Source organism: Grus americana, chromosome 25 (genome assembly GCF_028858705.1).
Source record: "Grus americana isolate bGruAme1 chromosome 25, bGruAme1.mat, whole genome shotgun sequence".
NCBI lineage: Eukaryota > Metazoa > Chordata > Aves > Gruiformes > Gruidae > Grus > Grus americana.
The window spans coordinates 476,407-495,787 of NC_072876.1; the positions used below are offsets into that span (position 1 = coordinate 476,407).

At 51.5% G+C, this 19,381-nt stretch overlaps 2 protein-coding genes across 4 annotated transcripts in view; both read right to left on the reverse strand.

The window, feature by feature from the left end:
* The window catches only part of KCNA10 (potassium voltage-gated channel subfamily A member 10), a 45,933-nt gene extending 36,572 nt beyond the window's left edge, over positions 1–9,361 (reverse strand). The window contains exon 1 of the mRNA XM_054804132.1: positions 9,308–9,361. The gene's annotated coding sequence lies outside the window, so the exon portion shown is untranslated. The remainder of the gene's footprint in view (positions 1–9,307) is intronic.
* KCNA2 (potassium voltage-gated channel subfamily A member 2) lies at positions 718–9,431 on the reverse strand. 3 transcript variants are annotated; one of them, XM_054804129.1, is made up of 3 exons: positions 9,308–9,431; positions 7,069–8,612; positions 718–1,678 (listed from the first exon to the last, which is right to left on the reverse strand). In XM_054804129.1, the coding sequence occupies exons 2-3, from the start codon at positions 8,426–8,428 to the stop codon at positions 1,389–1,391; spliced, it is 1,650 nt and encodes a 549-aa protein (XP_054660104.1). In that variant the 5' UTR covers positions 8,429–8,612; positions 9,308–9,431; the 3' UTR covers positions 718–1,388. The 3 variants fall into 3 exon arrangements, with proteins under 3 accessions (XP_054660104.1, XP_054660105.1, XP_054660106.1); XM_054804130.1 differs by having other exon boundaries at positions 7,069–8,609; positions 9,308–9,365; XM_054804131.1 differs by having other exon boundaries at positions 718–8,612.
* Positions 9,432–19,381: the final 9,950 nt, after the last annotated feature.

Here is a 19,381-nt window from a genome sequence, read left to right on the forward strand (position 1 = left end):
CCTCCTCCTTGCTGCCCCAAGACACTCATAGGAGAAGAGAAGACAAAACCGCAGGAGAAAATACTGCTACGGTTGCTCCCTGGGGATGGAGCAAACAAACCATTCCTCTGCAAGAGGAGATGACGCCGTCCCCAGAGAGTCCATCCCCATTCCCTGCTGGAGATCCTACTAGGAGACACCTCTTGTGACCTTGCAGAGGACATGCTACTAGAACCATCCCTGCCCGTTTGCTTCTTCCAAGAGGGATCGCAGCTTAAAAAAATACCTGTTGGGTGCCTGCGAGGTTTCTTGAGAGCCGGTTTATCCCCCAGCACCACCCATTCCCCATTACCTGCACGGACATGGCCGATATCCAAGCGGGTGGAGTGGGAAACAATGGGGAATGTGGGCTTGACCAGCCCCTCCCTCTGAGCTGCTGCTGGAGGTTTTTTTGGACCAAATCCCTTGGGGGGGGGTCCCATACACACCATGCAGCATGTCCATCCTCACCAGCGCCCATCACGGAGACCCATCAGCTCCTCCCAGGGGATTTCCCCCTCCAACAGCCCCTGCAGACCAGCTGGTGATGGAGCATAAATTGATTTTTTTCCACAGTTCAGGCTGTTTCTTTCTTTTCTCACAGAAGGTTTAGACATACAGAAAAAAATACCCAGTCTACCAAAAATACAGTTGCTTTTCTTCTCCCCCCCTCCACAGAACTGATATCAAAATAACTCCTCAATAATATACATATTTATTTTCTCTTAATTAGTGCTGATATTTACAAAAATTATGATACTCTGTGAAGAATAAATTATATACACTCATGATAAACCAGACAGCAAATGCTCATTTGGAATACGTATGTACACAGATCTGTATACCTATATACAACAGTCAGCCTTATTGACTCAGGTGCCTCTCAGCCCGTAGATCCACCCGACCCCCAGGACACCCCCGTGTTGTCAATAAGAGCAGTAATGTCTATACACACTGTGCAATTCGGATACAGCTGGTGTCTAAATTTTAGTCTAGCAAACGCATGGTTAAATGACTTGAAATTCCCACGAGTCCTCCTTTAACATTTTATAGGCCTCTCTCCATTCCTGGTCCCATTTCTCCCGTAACCATGGAAACAAAAGGTTCAGCTCCAGCATCCTTAGGATGAGTCCTTCTTGGATTTCCTCTTCCTATCGATTCACTCAAATTAGGCACCGCATGCAGGGTTGATCCAATACCCATTTTTTTTCCCCCTTGCGCTTCGGTGTATGACATTGGAGGACAAGAGCGCGGTCTCAAGCAATGAGAGAGCAAGTGCAAAGGGATAATTACAGTCTTATAGGCAGCAGAAAAAAATAAAAAAACCCCAAAACCAAAAGAAATAAAACCCCAAAAGACCAACCCCAAGCTCAGAACAGCTGGGCAGGGCTGGGGAGGGGACGTGGTCCCCACATGAGAGTCCACATGTGTGGACCTTGTGTGGTTACATGATGTCCAGCAGCTCCTGCAAGATAAATTGTCCCCCCCATCCCTGGAGGTAAAACACAGATAGAGAATTTATCTCTCATCACATTTAACTGGGCTGGGGGATCTCGTCCTTGGGTGTAAATCAATGCTGTGCTCTCAGGGATGATTTGCACCACTGGAGGCTGGTCCCTCTCCCCAGCGATGGGGTGCGGCAGGATCCGAGCACCTGTTTCTGAGAAGAGGGGATGAAATTTGGGCAGCCAAATGCAGTAACATCGTGGGGAGACCGAGGCTACGGGGTGCCCTTCAGACGGGGGCTGGGGAAGGGCACTGCTTTGGCCAGAGGCAGGACAGTGGCTGGTGCATGAGGGGGACCTTTGTCCCCCCTCGGGGCTCCTGTTGGGGGGCAGCAGCTGGTCCCCAACTGGAGGGACCGAGGGATGTGCTAGACGCAGAGGAGGTTGAATGCTGCCAGGGGTGTGAGGAGAGATCCACAGCCTTTTTTGGGTGCAAAGTGAAATGGTTTGGGGCTGACTCCTCCTCTCTTTGCCCCTCAGACCCTTTTGCCCTAGCAGCATGCTGACCAGCCCCCATTGACCAAAGAAACTGCTTGCCCCTCCCCAGCCCTCCTCATGGATGTAGATTCCAAGGTAAACACACCCCAGCTCCAAAACAGGCAGATGCTTTTTGCCACCACCCCAGGACCCAAAGCTAGCTTGGTTCAAGGGACTTACAATCCATCCATCACAAAAAACCCCCTGAAAACCCCCACCTGTTGTGGCACAGTGCTTACATCTCAAACAAATCCCTTCGACTTCTGCTTGGCTTTGCCTGTGCAGTCACAGAAATGGTCATGACGGGCCCAAGCCGGGGATTCAGGATCCAGAGCAGAGATGGTGCAAAGCTGCCGGTTTGCAGAGGGGTGCACGGAACTGGATGCCACCAGCCCCTTGGGGTACCCCCACTTCCAAGGGGAGATCCAGATCTCCTTCTTTGCTTGGGCCTGTCCCTAAGTGTATTGCAAGCTCTGGAAAACCTACAAGACTTTGGCAGCAATGTCAAGGGCTGACCCAGGAATTATCTGATAACAAAGCAAGGCCCTTCCTGAAATACCTCCTCCTCCTCTGTCTTTTTCTCTCCTTCTGTGTATTTATGCACAAATATGCCCATATTTATACACCCACGTGCTACACTCTCATAACACCAATCTAGAGATCCTTTTCTTCATATAGCTCAGTAATCAAATCTGTAGGACTTCGACACAAACCATCACTGCAGAGATTAGTTTTCCTGATAAAACACATTGCTCCACACAGATAATTTGTCCCTAGCAGCCCTAGTCACTTGGTGGTGTCCAGCCAGTGTATGAGCCTCAATCCATTGCCCTTAGCAGAGATTTTGGAAGGTATTAAAGGGCTAGTGGATTGCTTGCAGGCTTGGGCACGTGGTTGGGTGTTAGAAGACAACCTGCACTGTAATCACTGCTTTCCATCTCTCCAAAACCACAGTACAAAGGATAAAACTAAAATACAGGTGCTGTCTCCTCTGGGTGCCAGCCCAGGGGCACCTCCACAGACCAGAGAGCTTCAGTCCTCCATCCCACCCCTGGAGAAAGGCAAACATCTCCACGGTAGGAGGAAAGGAACCAGACCACCTACATTAGGTGGCCTGATGCAATCTCATGTAGATAGCGAGACCCTCCACTTCCCTGGTCCCTAATTTAGCATCCTCTGTCTCAGCCACTTTGCAGCTCATTTTTGCACCCTTTCAGACTCAAGGGGAGCTTTGGATGCTCAGCATCTCCACAGAAACAGGCCCAGAATCAAACCATATTCCTCAAGAAAAAAAAAAAAAGGAGAAAAAAGGAAAAAAGAAAACAAAAAAGAAAACAAAAAAGAAAACAAAAAAGAAAACAAAAAAGAAAACAAAAAAGAAAACAAAAAAGAAAACAAAGAAAAGAAAACAAAAAAGAAAAAAGAAAAAAAATCACAGTCTCCTCCTGAAAACTGGTTCAAGATCACATCAGTGAGTCAGAAGCAAAGCTAGAAATAGCACTAGAGCTCCGACCTGCAGGCACAAATCCCATTAAAGGCTATAGGGGAAACCATTTCTCTGTGTGTGGGAGAAACCTGGAACCTTCTGCTTCATGGGCCCTGACAGGTCGCTTCCAGCCATGGCCCCCACAGACCTTTTTCGCCCTGAACCAAGCATCCAAGTGCTTATCCGCGTGTTTTCCCGATTTCCCAAACATGGTGCCAAGGGCAGCACAGAGATGCTTTCTCACCAGGGCTTGTTTTCCCCAGGAGCATCTGCCTGGGTCAATGCAAGAGGTGCAGGTTCCATCCTAAGGAAGGGATCAGCTGTGCTGGCCCCTGCCATGGGGACAGATGTCAGCTCACATCGGTGATGACAGGAGGAACGTGGCCTCTTGCTCTTCAGCCCCACTCATCCCTGTGATGCACCTCTGGGGCTTCCCAAGGCAGCTGGGACCCTCCAGCTTGGTAAATGGGTTTGGATATGCCTGATCCTGCTCATGGACCTTCCCTCCCCTCCTGCCCGGCCTCGGAAACCCTACGGGGACACCGTGCCCAAAACAACACCTCCCCGAAAAACCCATGATCTTCCTCTGTACTAAACCACGATGGCGCTCACGCTCCCAAGATGCACCCAATACTTTGGCAAACGCTCCCCTCAAATCATTCAAAGCCCACAGGCATTAAACAACCAGGCGCTTTGCAACGTCTCACTGAGTGCCAGCATCCTTCCAAAAAACCTGCAGCAACCTGCCCTCAGTGCTTTCCTGCACACCAGAGATGGGATCACCCAGTGCTAGGGGCACCCGTGGGTTGGTGGGCAGCATCCTGGGGCATCGAGCAGCTTCCCTATGCAAGCTCACATCCCCACGCACCCACCACAAGCTGGATCGATGGAAGCTGGCCAACCTCCCTGGGAATTGCACCGGAGCTGGTGGCTCACGCCAGCCCATCCCATTTGACAGGATGAGTTTCAGAAGCAGAGCTTTATTGCTTTCAGTTGCATCGCTTCTTTTTGTGTGTAAGATGTTAATGGGCTTCAGGGGCTCCCGTTTCAGAGGCGCAGCAGCAGAGAGGGAGGAGAGGGCTCCGAATATAACAAGATGTAATTAAAGACAGGCCGGGGGCCCCATGCTGTGTGGTGCTGAGCACCTTTGAGACACAACGCATTGATGCTGCTGGTCCTCTGCACCAAGCAGAAACCAGGACTCTCATGCACTAACTGTGGACACTTGGTATTAATTATAGCCAGGCCTGAATCAATCAATAAAATAAAAATGAGGAGTGATTCCACCTGGCTGAGTGGAGCCTCATCAGCACGAGAGATGGATCCAGCCCTAAAGCAGCATTTTGAACCATTGCTGTAGAATACGCTAGCACCGTTTATTTTATTGTTATTAGTATGGTTTTCCTCTCTGAGCTCGGGAAGGGTCCGACTGACCTCCCTCACACGCCCTGCGATGGGGTTCCCTCCTTGTGCCCATACTTCACTGCAGTGGTACCGCACTGACCCTGCCCTAATTCAGCCCAAATTCACCCCAACTCTACAGGCTGCTAAACCCCATCCCGTACCCCAGGGAGGCTTTGCTCAACCATCACCTTGGAAGAGGTTTGCATCCCTCTCCCCTGACCTGGCAGAGGAACAGGGCGCCAGTCCCTGGGGATTGTCAGCAATGGGGGGGAAAACAGAAGGAAATCTGGGTGGGGATGGGAAAAGCAGACCAGATCCCCCTGGACCAACAGCTCCCACCCATCCCCAAATAACATCGGGGATGAAGAAGAAACAGAGACAACCTCGGCGTCTCTGCACCTCGACTCACTCCTCCTAAAAACCCTGGAAGAAGGCAAAGCAAAGGTTCAGAGGTGCCAGTTGGGATCCAGCCCACCCTCAGCACATCCATAAAGGAATAAACCACCAGCCCTGAGGCTCTACGTGGGTGAAAAGGAGTTTTCCAGCCCAGAACGCACCCTGCCCTGCTGATCCCACGGGCACCACAGGGCTGGTTGTCCTGCTCCAGCCCTTGTCCCACCATTCCGGCACTCCTGAGCGAGGAAGTCCCTGATGCCCCAAGCGCTCACATTTGCTGAGGATTCGGCCCTATAGTCGCTCTCTAAATATCTATATACACACACACAATAATTATATGGGAAATGGCTGAAAATTGCTGAACAAACAAGTCAGGAGAGCCGATACCTGCTATTCCACCTGCTCCTTGTGCCCTCTCCAATCCGCTGCGGTTTCTGCTCATGACACCAAGATTAATGACTAATTACTCACCCCATAATGAGTGCAGGTATTTAACTTTCAGCTCACCTTCCCTCGCTCGCATTAGTTGGCTCTTGTGTCTGGATGCTCGGACACTCAGGCTTTGCCTTGCCCTGTTATCTATCAAACTGTTGTCAGCACATGCCTTCCCCATTCAGTTTTTAAATATAATGGAGATTTTTTAACTCCCATGAATCTCCTTCGAGCCATCGGAGAATCTATAAACACTATAAACATGAATACTGTATAGTCTACTAAGAAAATATATATTTGTGTGTGTATTAAATATTCAGATTCATGCAACAAATATCCATGCAGCTGTACTGTATTACTGGTTAAATTTCACTGCAGTATAAATATATTATAGGCCACAGCATAGTTGCTCCAGTTTTATATATAGATATAAAAAAAGATGCTTTTTCCAACTCATTTTCAATGTGTCAGTGGAGGTGTCTTTGGTGATCCTGGAAATATTGGTGATGGAAGTGTCATCTAAATAAATAAATAAAATCCAAGCGCTTGATTTATTTACTTGTCCCTCCTGATGCCTAGCATAGAAAATTTAAGACTTAATAAATAATGTGCTGTCATACTAATTATCCCTCCCCTGGGCCTCACACTGGCATACTGCAGTGGCTGAAACTATTGCAGCATGCAGCATTTTCAGTTATGAAACATGAGCCTGGGCGATGTGTTCGCACTTGGCATTCCCGGGGCAGAAACACGAGCCTTCAAGCAATTTGGACACACGACTGCATCTTCCCTTCATTAAGCTCTGCCTGACCCTTCCCAGCCGTTCGCTGTGCCTGGAAGCTGGCTGTCACCCAGCTCCACGGGACAGGGACCGGCATTTGTGGTACCCCGGGATTGCCTGGACCTGCTCCCACCCCCCCCAGCATCCTCATCCCATTGCTCGAAACACCCAACTGCTCCGTATCTTTGGAAACCCACAAACCTGGGATGGGAGAAGGGAAACAAAATGGTTGTTTGGGTTTGGGTTTTTTTGCACGAACGCTTATTCAGGGTGGAAATCAAAGGTTAAAAGTCACTTACACAGCTATTGCTTCCCATGCAGAACCAAATATACACCGTAGAAAATACTGTATTAACTACAATGCAGAGCAGCACTCAATATCTGCAATTGTTCCACTTCAGCTTTAAATACGTTACTAGATTTTAGCGACTAAACATCGGTTAGCATTTTGGTGATATTCACATAGTTTGTGTTAGCTAGGGTGCAATTGGCTGTCTTCAAGTTCTCCTCCCTAAAATCCTCATTGCTATTGTTTACGCCTTCCTGAATCTCCATATAATCAGACTTACTAATAGTAGAGGCACTTCTGCTTTTCTTTAGGTCAGGGGAAGAGGGGATCTTTGGGCAGCTGGTTACTTGCAAATATTGAGCCTGCTCCTCTCCCTCTGTCTCCCGGTGGTAGAAGTAATTGAAGTTAGACACTATGACGGGCACTGGTAAGGCAATCGTTAATACGCCAGCGATGGCACACAAGGAACCCACTATTTTCCCCCCAATGGTTGTGGGGACCATGTCTCCGTAGCCAACAGTCGTCATGGAAACCACGGCCCACCAGAAGGCATCGGGGATGCTCGGGAACTGGGACTCGCTCTCGTCGGCCTCGGCAAAGTAGACGGCGCTGGAGAAGAGAATGACGCCGATGAAGAGGAAAAATATCAAGAGGCCCAGCTCCCGCATACTGGCCTTGAGAGTCTGCCCCAGGATCTGCAGCCCCTTGGAGTGTCGGGAGAGCTTGAAGATCCTGAAGACCCGCACCAAGCGAATGACTCGAAGGATGGCTAGGGACATGGCTTGCTGGCCTTGCTGACCATCCTCCGGCTTCTCAGCCAGCTCCGTCCCTAAGGTGATGAAATAGGGAATGATGGCTACGATGTCTATAATGTTCATGATGTTGGTAAAAAACCCAGCCTTGCTGGGGCAGGCGAAAAACCTCACCAAGAACTCAAAGGAGAACCAGATGATGCAAAGTGTCTCCACGATGAAGAAGGGGTCTGTGAAAGAAGTTGACTGCTGGTACCCCATGCTGCTGTTGGAGTAGGGGGGATGGCTCAGCCCACTGCCGTGCATGTCTTCATTCTCATCCCGAAAAATGGGCAACGTTTCCAGGCAAAAGCTGACGATGGAGATCAAAATCACCATGACGGAGACAATAGCTATAATCCTGGCAGGTCCTGAGCTCTCGGGGTACTCAAACAGCAACCACACTTGTCTCTGAAACTCGTTCTCAGGCAACGGTCTTTCCTCTTCTTTGATGTAGCCTTCATCCTCCCGAAACATCTCCATTGCTTCTTCCCCCAGTTCATAGAAACGAATCTCTTCTGAGAAGATATCTAAGGGCACGTTAACTGGCCTCCGCAACCTACCACCAGACTGGTAATAGTACAAAATCGCATCAAAGCTGGGTCTGTTCCGGTCAAAGAAATACTCATTCCGGAGTGGGTCAAAATATCTCATTCTCTTTTTAGGATCCCCTAGTAAGGTCTCTGGAAACTGGGCTAATGTCTTGAGCTGTGTCTCAAAGCGCAGACCCGAAATATTGATGACCACCCTCTCGCAGCATTCATGGTCGGTCTCAGGGTTATACGTGTCCTGCGGGTGACCGGGAAGAGCTGCAGCTTCATCTGCAGGATCTCCGGTAGCAACTGTCATATTGGGGTTTAAAAGAAATCCTTATGCTAAACTCTTCCCAGTGCCCGGTGGTGGGATCGGATTCAGGGCAGGGCTACTATCCTGCAGAAGGACAGGTACGTAGGTTTGGAAGTGTCTCATGAAAAGGTGAAGGGATGATAAAAGAAAAGAGGAAAAAAAAAAAAAGGAAAGAAAATTGCCCCTGCTGAGAAAGAGAGAGATGAAATAAAGTTGGGGGGAGGAGAGCAGCTCCCTTCACTAGCATGTCTATGCCCTTCCTCGGGGGGGTTAATTTGCCTTCTTTGGGACAGAGTTCAAAAACTCCCATCTGAACCCATTAGGTGGAAGAGAGAAAACACCTGAGGAACCGTCACCTATTCAAAACCAGCGTGGAAAACTTGGTGTTGGCAAACCAGAACTTTTTTTTTTTTTTGCTAAAAACAAAAATTCCAATTTATTAAAAAAAAAAAAAAACCCAAACACAAAATGAGGGAGAAGGGAAGAAAAAGGAAGGAAGAAAAATAACCCCATCCAGCCCTAAAGTGGCGAGGGGACCCTGCAGGGTGCCAGGGAGAGGCGGACCAGGCTCAGCTCATTTCCAGACATGCAGCTAAGGGTTAACATTTAACCGTGCAATTTCAGGCAAACTACCCTGCTAATGGGCTCCGGTTTTAAGTTCGACACCTTCCCGATCCTCTTGCCCTGGCCATAAAGCGGTGAGAAGACATGCTGCCCTCCCTGCCTGCAGCCAGCCGGGCAAGCTTTGCGGCTGCCTGAATTTGCAGCCACGGATGGAAGCTGCCCCATGGACCGCTGCAGTCCCCCTCCTCGACCGCTGGTGTCCCGGCTCCTGTCATCCTCTGCAAACCACCATGGCACACAGAAAACAAATCACATTACCTGGAGAAGCCAAATCTTAGTGTCTCTTAGTAACACCGATTATCTGACCCTGGGGAAATCCTAGAGAGAAATACAGGCTTCCAAGATCCCCATAATTTCCTCTCTCTTCAAAGTTAAAAATAATGGTGAGTCATCGTAGAAAAAGGAGAAGGGACATAAAAGGGGTTAGATTCCCAGATGGTGGAAGTCAGGTCTTGTAATGGTTTGGACTGGAGAGAGAGAGAAAGAGAGACAGAGAGACAGACAGAGTCTTCTCGGTAGCTGTTGCAGATCTGCACTTCAGGGCAGATGAGCGCCTGTCTGATGCCTTCGGTACGACGGTGAAAAGATGCTAAGCTCAGCAAAACCCGGTGTCCCCAGTGTCCTCGGGAGGTGTGGCATCGCCTGGAAAAAACACCAAGAAGGTAACAAGCTTCTGGGGGCTTGAAAGGAGCATCTGCAAAGCCCCGGCTGCTCCAGGCACCCCCTTTTCCCTCCCTGCGAGCTGTTTGCCCGCTGCCTGGCCAACCTGCACTGCAACACGGGAGGAGGGCGAGAGCGCGCTAGCGGCAAGGCGGAAAAAACCAGAGCCCCATCTCCCTCCGCTCTCGCTCAACGCCACGGCATGCAGCGGGGCCGGGCTGCCCATGGGAGCCGGTGCCAGGCGAAGGGGAGGGGGGGAACGGCGCAGCCCCCGCCCCAGCTACCGAGGCTCTGCAAAGCCACGGTGGGTTCCCACCACCTCCGGGCACCCAGGAGTCGCTGGTACCCACTGGGTGCAGTGCCCACGCCATCGTGTCGTGCTCCCGGGTGGTTCGGGAGACTCCAGCTTCATCCGCGAGACTGAACCCCCCACCAGTCCCTGTTTCCCCCCCGCCAAGGCCACCTGCCCCCCCAGATGGCTCCGAGGAGCCCCGAGCATCATGGGCCCGACCATGGGATCCACGCGACCTGTATCCGCCCTCCCCATCCTCCCCAAAGCCAACCCCCCGGCCGACCCACCCCCGTGGGAATTCGACTCCGGTGGGCAAAATTTCTCATGGGGATATTGAGGCTCTGGCCCCGGTCTCTGCCAGGTCATCAGCATCCCTGCTCCTAATGAGCACTCATTTAGATCATCCTGCATTTCCTTATACTGTGGAGATGCTCAGCCCAGCAAGGTCCAAGCAACCTCTCATTTTTTCCTTTTTTTTTCCCTCCCAAAGAGAAAAAAAACCCCTCTAACCTCCCTTCTTCAGCTCCAACTCCACTTGTCTACTTTGAGCCAGGATTACAAAACCGGGTAGGGGAGGCAGGTGGAAAATAACCCCGTGGTCCCAATCTCCTCGGCAAAGATTTCAGCCATCTCCAGGCCATTTATGCCTGTTGGTTCCTCTCCTCAGCACCCGAGGTGCAAATATTGCCGCAGATCCCTCTTTTCTTGGAAATTTCCCTCTTCTGTGCAACCTCCTCTCCCTTCTCCTTATGCACTAGAAAAAATAGTACAACCCTGACAAGGCTTGCAGCATTCAACTGCTTCGCTTAACCCTTTTCTGCCAGGCCCAGAGGAGAGGAGGTTGCATTTGTCCCAGTTTTTCTCCTTTTCCTGCATTTTCTCCCCACCGCTCGCTCCCCAGTGGCTGGCTCAGGAGTTCGGCTGGATTTGACCTTCCCTGGTTCCTCTGAGCATCATGCTAAAATACCACCAACACCATCTTTCTGCTGCTGCAAAAAATATCCGGCAGCCACGAACCCCCATTTCACCAAAAATCAACCAACCTTGATTTTTTTTTTCTAAATACAGTTTTTTCCTGCCTGTAAACTCTCTCCTCCCCTTTCTCCCTTCCCCAAACACTCCAGGTTTGTTTAACAGCACAGAGATTTACATTTTGTTTTTACATGTTGCTTTTTATTTGACATGAGGTCTAGGCTTCTCCGTCCGAGTCCAAATCCAAGCAGTGATGCTTGGTGCTTATCAGAGATGGTTACAGCATCATCTGAGTTGACATCACACATCCCAGCACTCGCTTTCTCCTACTTTCTCCCCATCGCATGCCTTCCTGGCAAACACCCCCCTCCCCAAGTATCTTTGGGGTTAATTCATGCAAATGTGGGGGTTGGAGGGGAGGGAGAACATGCAGGAGGTGAAGAAGATTTGCCCAAAGACCCTCACTTTTCTCCCTGCCTGCACAGACCACTGCAGGCAGGAGCCATGCCTGCATTTCGGAGGGGTGAGATTTCAGGTTGCATGCCTTGAAGACAAGATCGTGTTTGCGACTAAAACACGAATCCCTCCATTTGCACAGTTTATGGCCAGGCTGGATTTAAGCAGGGCAGCAGTGGGAAGGGAGGGGGGCAGGATGCAAAGCAGGGGGGAAGAAAAAAAGGCACCAACTTACAATTGGCTCTGCAGTCAGGCATGCGGTGAATGCACAAGCAGCCGCTCTGCTCCGCGCTGCTGCCGGCACCTCTCACCTACGGCCCCCCAAATTCGTACCCCAGGAGTCAACCTCCGAAGGCAGCAGAGTCTCACCATGTATATTCATAAGATTAATATGAGCATCTTCCCCCCCCCTCCACCTCCCTCCTCCCAAGCAAGAGACCTAGATTTCAACCACTGGGAAATAATCATATCCCTGGATACGTGATGCTGCTTTACCGTGTGGCTCTGATCCATACCATATTCTTGGTAATAGCCTGGATCTGCTTGGGGAAATCGGAGCGGGGGGAGAGAACCACCAGCTCTGTGCAGCTTTGGGGAAGGAGATGGGGCAGGATCGGACTCACAGGGTCCACTCTGCTCTTGGTCGGTGTGAGGATGTAAAAAGCAATAATTTTATATCACTTTGCACTTACAGACTTCCCTTCACAAGGAGGCATCTCCCACCCCCAAAGGAGGGAGAGGGCCAGGCTCCTACAAACTTGGCATATAAAAACTACAGGTCAGCCCCTGCCTTAGGGCATGAGGGAGCTGCAGGTGCTTGGACTGCTCTGCCATCACCCCGCAGCTCCAAGGAGAGCATTGGGGCAGCAACAAGTCCCGCAAGGCACCTGGCACCCAGCAAACACGAGCGCTGGAGGAGGTGATGGAAATATCTCCATGCCCATATGCAGTCACCGAATTTGCAAGGGGCTGTTGGTGCCAGCAGCGATCGACCCAGGGTCAACAGCCCAAGGTGGGGAGGGAGGGCATGGACCACTCTGACTTCCCAAGGAAATCAGTGCTGAGTGTAATGCCCAGCCAGCCAGGGGGGTGTGGGGATGTGGTAGGGCTAAACCATATTATTTTAGCTCGCTGAGGTGCCAGGAGCAGTGGGTGGCACAGAGCGAGAGACGGGGTGCAGGACCAGGGGGTGCGAGGGGGATGCTATCGCCGACTGCTCCTCCCAACATCCCTCTTTTATGTCCTGAAACAAAAATATATTTCCCCAAGCCCCAGCCAGATCCCAATATTGAAAATGAATTTCTAACCCTACAGCAAAATCGAGAATCCTTCATTCCCTGCCGCAAACAGCCCTTGCACATACGGGTTTTCTTACTGCACACATCCAACTGGACAGGAGGCTACTCTGGATGAGGGTTTTTATGTCATCTGCATCATTTTAGCCTTTTCTGAAGGCAGATCTGCCATAGCAGGGTAGGCTGGATCCAGAAAATTATTTGCCTGAGGCTAATCCTTATGCAATATGCAGAAACTGAGGCTGGGCAGAGAACAATTCAAGTGAAGCTGAATTTCTAACTTCTTATTCCTGCTGCCGCCTTGCGAAGGTTTTGCAAAACCAGGGAGATTTTTCGTATAAACAGCACCAGCTCCTTACAAAGAACCAAAATCCTGGCTCTAGCAAATCAGGGGAATTTCTCTGAATTGAGTGACGCTCTCCTGATTTACTATCCTAATTGTGGAACTATTATTATAGTCTGTGTGTCTGCACCCGCCTCCCTCAGCCACGCTGACAGCTCCAGACATAACCCAGCCTTTCAGAGAACTAGACGAGCTGATGCGCTGCACCCACTTGTCTGTTTTACATGGATTTAACCAGCCGATGTCTTCACATCAATATTAGAATTAAAAAAATAAGTCTCTTCTGGAATATTTCTCTTATCCAAATGGACTTTATAGTCATCCAAACTGGAAACCTTACCCCATCTGCATGTGTGTGGCCCTGGGAAAGTCACTTGGTGTGGGGATGTCCCAGGGACCAGGAGATCTGGTGTCCAGGTCCCATCAGGAAGCAGAGGAGCTCCCCTTGCTTAGCTGCCTTTATTCCCAGGGAAGCGCCCCAGGGCTGTTCAGACCTTGCAGTCAGCCTGCCTCCTACAAACAAAAAGCAAAAATGTGCTTTTTCCCCCATTTTTCCCCCATATCTTGCTGGCAGTGGGTTTGGGGGCTGCTCCATGATGCTCCATGGGGCTCCCTCACTCCGTCCCAGAGAGGGGTGGGAGTAGCTCTGCAGAGAGGACAGACCCTGTCCCACCACCTTCACACGTCCTGCACAGCCTCAGACGATGGCATCTCCCCGTGGTGTCCCTCCTGGGGACCCCATGCCACCTCCTGCAAAGCCAGAGGGACTTTGAGGGTTGGAATGGACACCACCAGCCATGCCAGAGGGAAGAGCCAGGCTGGACCAAGGCTTGACCATGGTACCGAGCAGAGCGGGCTTGGATGGGGTAGCTGAATCCCCATCTCCATCTGAGCCATGGCTTTCCAGCCCAAGGGGTTGACATAACTGGGCCCTGTGTCATTTTAGATGCTGTGAAAACTGTCAGTGAGTTTCCCCGGGGCTGTGCGTCACCCTCTGGGGAAAGCATCCGACCTCCCACCACTGCTTGCATCAGAAGATCAAGCTCCTGGTCCCCAGAACCCTAGCACCCATGCCTTGGTGCGTGGTGGCAAGAGGAGGGGATGCCAAGAGATGTTGGTGACCCCGATGCGGTGGCACGCCATCTAAAAATGAAGGCAGCTGAGGAACAAAGTGACACGGACCTGCGGAGCAGACTTTGCTCTTCCATAGCAGATGTTGCTGGTGAATCCCAAAATATCATGGTAAGATAGGTCAGAGCGGCTCCTCCTGTCTGGGGAGATGGGGGAGAGGTTCAGGGTTTTGCCCAAGGTTAGGCAGGAAAGGAGGAGCAAAGCAAAAAGTGTTGCTGGGCTCTGCAGGACCTGGGCAGGGCTCCTGGTCCCTGGGAGCAGCTCCTGGTCCCCGGGAAGGCACATCATGGCCAAAAGGAAAACAGCAAATATCACCTGTCTATAAAGTTAATGTTAAACATGTTCTCCCTCTGTATGTCTCCAAGGTGATTTGCATAATAAAATAGCTGATTATTTTAAAAATAACTCCTTTGGGTACCAGTCTGAATTCTCGTTTGGTCAAGATTGCTGAGTTGCACCATCTTTGCCCCCAAAGATGCTCCACCAGCCTGAACGGCCAGTCTGGAGAGGAGCCGGGCACCATTCATTGAAAATAAAAGTCATTTAGCTCAACTGAAACCCTGTAAAGAACTTTAGTTCTTGAGGGCTTTGGAGCTCGTTGAGATGATTGTGAATATTTCATGCCAGGCTGCCGCTTGCTCCAGGAGAGCTAATGGACCCGCTGCCGGGCTGGCGCAGGGCAAGCATCGGTCCTGGGTGGGTGCCTCCCGCTTGGGCTGCTCCAGCCACTCTGGTTAAAAGGTTCTCAAAGCTGCTTTATTTCACTTGCACAAACAAAAAGGCCGGGACAAGCCAAATTAGCGAATGGAAAAGAAATCGATAGCCTCCTTCCAGCCAGGCACGAGTACTTTCTGCACTGGAAAGAAAGCCCAACAGCTCGCAAGCCTGTGCATCGCCCGTGGACAGAGTCCCCCCATCCCGCCCTGGGGCTGGGGCTTTATTTAAGGTATCAGCTGAGCCTGTGTCCTCGCAGGCTGGCTGTGGAGCCAGCCCTGTCCCTCTGTCCTTCCAGCCCTCCCACTCCAGAGGGATCAGGAAAGCAGAGTTGCTTCAGGGGTCTACAAGTGCCTTCATCCAAGATGCCAACGGAACCCCTGCTTTGCTGAGCCAGGGCTGCTCGTGTGACCCCAAGACAGAGGTGAGGTGATGAACATCTCGTTTTCTCTCTGAAAATGATGTTCATCATCTCATTTTCATCTTCCCCAGGTCTGAACCAGTCCGTGCCCATCTGCCTGACAGAGCATCCCTCCTCCTCTAGCTTTGAGTGGGGCGGGGAGGTGTGTGTGTGTGATGCTTACCAAGAAGTGCGGAAATAGGGCTAAAAGTCAAAACCTTCTGGTTGTTGAGCTTAGGGAGGAGAAGACTAAGGGGACATGGGACAAACCTTCAGTGGAGACGGCCAGCACCTGTAGACAGATTGCCTTTGCCTTGGGGGAGCAGTTACGTGACCTCAGGGTCCCCTCTGCACTGCCATGATGGGGCACAACTCCTTTTAGCCCTCAGTCCTGGGACGGTTTCCCCATGCAGGTGATGACCAAGATGACAGCATCTCCCATCGCAGCACAAATGGGACAAGCAGCCCCAGAGAAGCTATTTTTAGACCCTGTGGGTCTCAGCCCAAGTGTCTGCTGGTGCTGGGTGGGGGCCAAGAGCTGCCGAAGATCAGATCTGAGCCATGGAATGGGATGAGATGTTCCCATCACCCCAGACATTCATCCCTGCAGACAAGCCAGGAGGAAAAATGGTTTGAGAGGATGATTTGCCTCTTCTCTTCCTCCCACGCGGAGATGCTGCAGGGAGGAGATGCAGCGGGTAGGGACACTCGCGGTGGGGAGCACCTTCCTCACGGCTTGGTGGTGTGGGCACAATGGCAGCTTAGGCACGACAGCTCTGCGGGCACGGTTGCACCACGGCAGCTTCAGCCACGAGATGGCACTGCGTGGCACGGCACACAGCACCGCTGAGCCTGGCCGCTGGGCCAAATCCTGGGCTGGGCCAAGTCGTGGGGCATGCCAGCCCCGTGGCCGTGCCAGACTGTGAGCCGTGCCAAGTCATGGGTCGTGCCAAACCACGGGCTGTGCCAGATTGTGAGCCATGCCAAAGAGTGAGCTGTGCCAAACTGTGGGCCGCACCAGGTCATGAGCTGTGCCAAATTGCGTGCCGTGCCAGCCCACTCCGGCTTGGCCCCTAACCACACCGTAAGCCTCCAGCTGCCCTCATGCTCCAGCCAAGACCCCCGTGTTCCTGCTGCCCAGCATGGCTCCCTTCCTTGCAGGGTCTCTCTTTGAGCCGTGCCATGGTGGAAAATTCCTAGAAGAAAAAAAAAAACAAAAAACCAAACCCAGATTTTGTGCACTTTCTCCAAGGGCTCGGAGGAAATTCAGTATTTTATCGCTGCTGCCCGGCTGCCAGGAGCAGCTGGAGATGCCCCATCATGGTGACACTGAGCTGGCCCCGCAAGCGTGTCCCCAGCAGCTCCGGGCTCGCTGTTCTTACTGGTGACTCAGGCAGGTGACAGCCGCAGGGCCATGGGTGACACTGGGGAGGACACAAGGTGACGTGCCCAAGGCTACACAGGCAGGGTCAGAGCCCCACCTGCTCCCCCCGCATCCAGACGTGCTCGGACCCCACAGCCCCCTCCCCTCGATCCATGGGGAATGCCACCGACTCACAGCATCCTCTTCCCCCGTCATTCCTTTGCCATATTTACTATTTCTTCATCTCCCACCCCCTCTTTTGGGAAGAGACAGACTTCCCCGTTTCCATGGAAACCCTCCCCCTCTCCCCTCATTTCTTCAAAGAGATTTTCATCTGTTTCTTTCAAAAATAGCTATTTTTAGCCAAGGCTTCCCCTTCTCCCCCTCCCCACCCTTCACTCTCAGCTCATACTTTCCCAGACAAGCAGCACCCACCGGGGCCACCGCCGAGCACCCATGGGAGTCACTGCACCACCCGTGTGGCTGCTGACTGGGCAGCAGCAAGAGCAGCTTCGGTCCCTGCTCAGGTCTGTGGTCCAGATCCTGGCAGTTCCCTTAATTTGTGTTTAATTCCCCTTGAGGTTTGCAAATACTGGGGTATAAAGGAAATGCTGCTGTTCTGCAGGACATCCTGGGAGCATGCGAAATCCCCACCACTCCACGGGCTGGGTCCTCGGGAGTGACTGTCCTTGCAGTATCGTCATTCCACAATCCCATGAAGCCAGGGAATATTTCCTTTCCTGCAGTCACAGAGGGGACAGAGCCCCAGGTAGACCCAGGTAACCCTGACCTGAAGCTCAGGAGCTCTGTGGACATCAGTTCCTGTGCTGGGATGAAGGTAGGTTGCTCAAATGGAGCTGAGAAAGCCACATGTGGTGGTGGTCACCACCTGGGACAGACAAGGAGAGCATGGTCCCCTCTGTCATTCCCCCCTTTGCAAAGCCAAGCATCTGCCAACGCCCCCTATAATGACGTTTGTTGGTTGGTGACTTCATCCCATCTACACTTCACAGCGCACATCTCATTCACGTTGATGGATAAATCAAGAGGAGATTTGCATGGTAACGTCTGCCTGGAAGAGCAGGAGATGAAGTCTGCTTCCACCCTTCACAAACACAGGCAGGGCAAAAACGCTGCCTAAATCCTTGGTATCAGAACTGCCTGCAGATGAGCACACTGAGGTCCTAAAACTGAAACCCTGGTAGAAGAAGTTCAAGAGTATATAAATAAAATGAGTAGTAGCAAATGGCCAGGACCAGGTGGTGTTAAGTAAAGGAGATTTCCACGAGGGAAACTATAACCTTAGCTGTCCCATGGGTAAATATAACAGCAGAGGGATGGCCAACGACCCTTGCAGAAAGATGTCTTTACACACTGGTTGGAATAGAAAGGAAGATCCTTTCAGGTACCAACATCTGTTTGAAAGATAGGAAGTGAAGTATCTAATACAAGGTGTCCTTAGCAAGGCCTGGTCTGGGGAGAGAGGAAATACCCAGCAGGAACCTGGCTCCAAGCTGGAAGAGCCCCTCTGCAGCATCCTGGAAAAGCCACGGCTGGAAGAGCTGGATGCTCTGGCTTGGAAAGAGGAATACGACACACGTCATTAAAATCCTGCATAGTGGTGAGATGGTGAGTAGGGAACGATTAATCAATATTTCTTCATAATGCAAGAAGGAAATGGCATCCAGGGAAATTTCCATGCAGCAAATTTCAAGGCAGTGAGTGAAGGATTTATTGCACACGTTGCACTGGTGTGCAGAGCCGCGCTGCTAGAGAATGCCTGCAGCCATGCAGACCCACATGGGGATGCCTGGGTATGGAGGTGAGCAAAACATCAGCCAAAAGGACAGCAGAAACCAGCCCTTCAGCAGCCCAGCTCCTCCAGATCCTTATTTTAAGATGAATTTGTACATCGCAAACTCAGGCAGCACCAGTGCTTGCTCCGTGTGCGGCTCCAAACACTCTCCACTGTGTTACTGCCACGGCGACATTTACCCGCTGCTGTTTATAACCTCCAGAGATGAAGTGTGAGACACCCATCCTGTTGTCACACTGTGCCACCCCTGGGCTGACCTACATCCCGCAGCCTCTGCGCTCCTCTCAGCTCCTCCCTCCAAAAACCAACAAGTTGGTAAATAAAATCCAGCTCGGGGCAGATGAGCTGCCGGGACTGACCATGTCCAGTCCCTCTGCAGCTCTTTGGTGCAAAGTCTTCTCCATGCGTTTATCACCCCAGGTATGGGCTGGAAACCCTGCAAAACCCATGAGGTCTGCGTGTGTGCCTCAAATCAAGGTTCACCCCTGAGGTCCTGGTGATGGGTTGGGAATGGGGACATCACCCTCCACTCATCAGTGGTGCCATGGAAGGTGTCTCCTGTTGCTCTTGAAGCAAACCCAGGTGGCATGTGCCAGACACGGCCTTCCTCCGGGGCAGGTTTTGGCTGATGGTATTCACACTGCCGTCTGCATCTCAAACTTTGCGACATCCTGTTTTTCACGGATGCTTAAGGACCTCTGCAGTTAACCGCACATCAACTGAAACCTGCAGCTGGAAACACCACAACCCTGAGGGGAGCTGATACAGAAATCAAGGTCACAGCAAAGAGAGAAGCACCAAGAGCTGCTAAACCGCACTGCTCTGGCTCTGAGCACCCTTGAATCAAAGAGGTTCCCTCCTCCCAGCCTCAAATCTGCCCCTGCCATCAA

What these genes read in the sequence shown, in the direction of transcription:
- KCNA2 (XM_054804129.1), bottom strand. Translation starts at nt 8,428, where the DNA reads ATGACAGTTGCTACCGGAGATCCTGCAGATGAAGCTGCAGCTCTTCCC. An exon ending in CAGAAGTGCCTCTACTATTA is followed by an intron (nt 1,679 to 7,068) that starts GTAAGTCTGATT and finishes CCCTCTTCTCAG; the next exon opens with AAACAGGTGCTCGGATCCTG.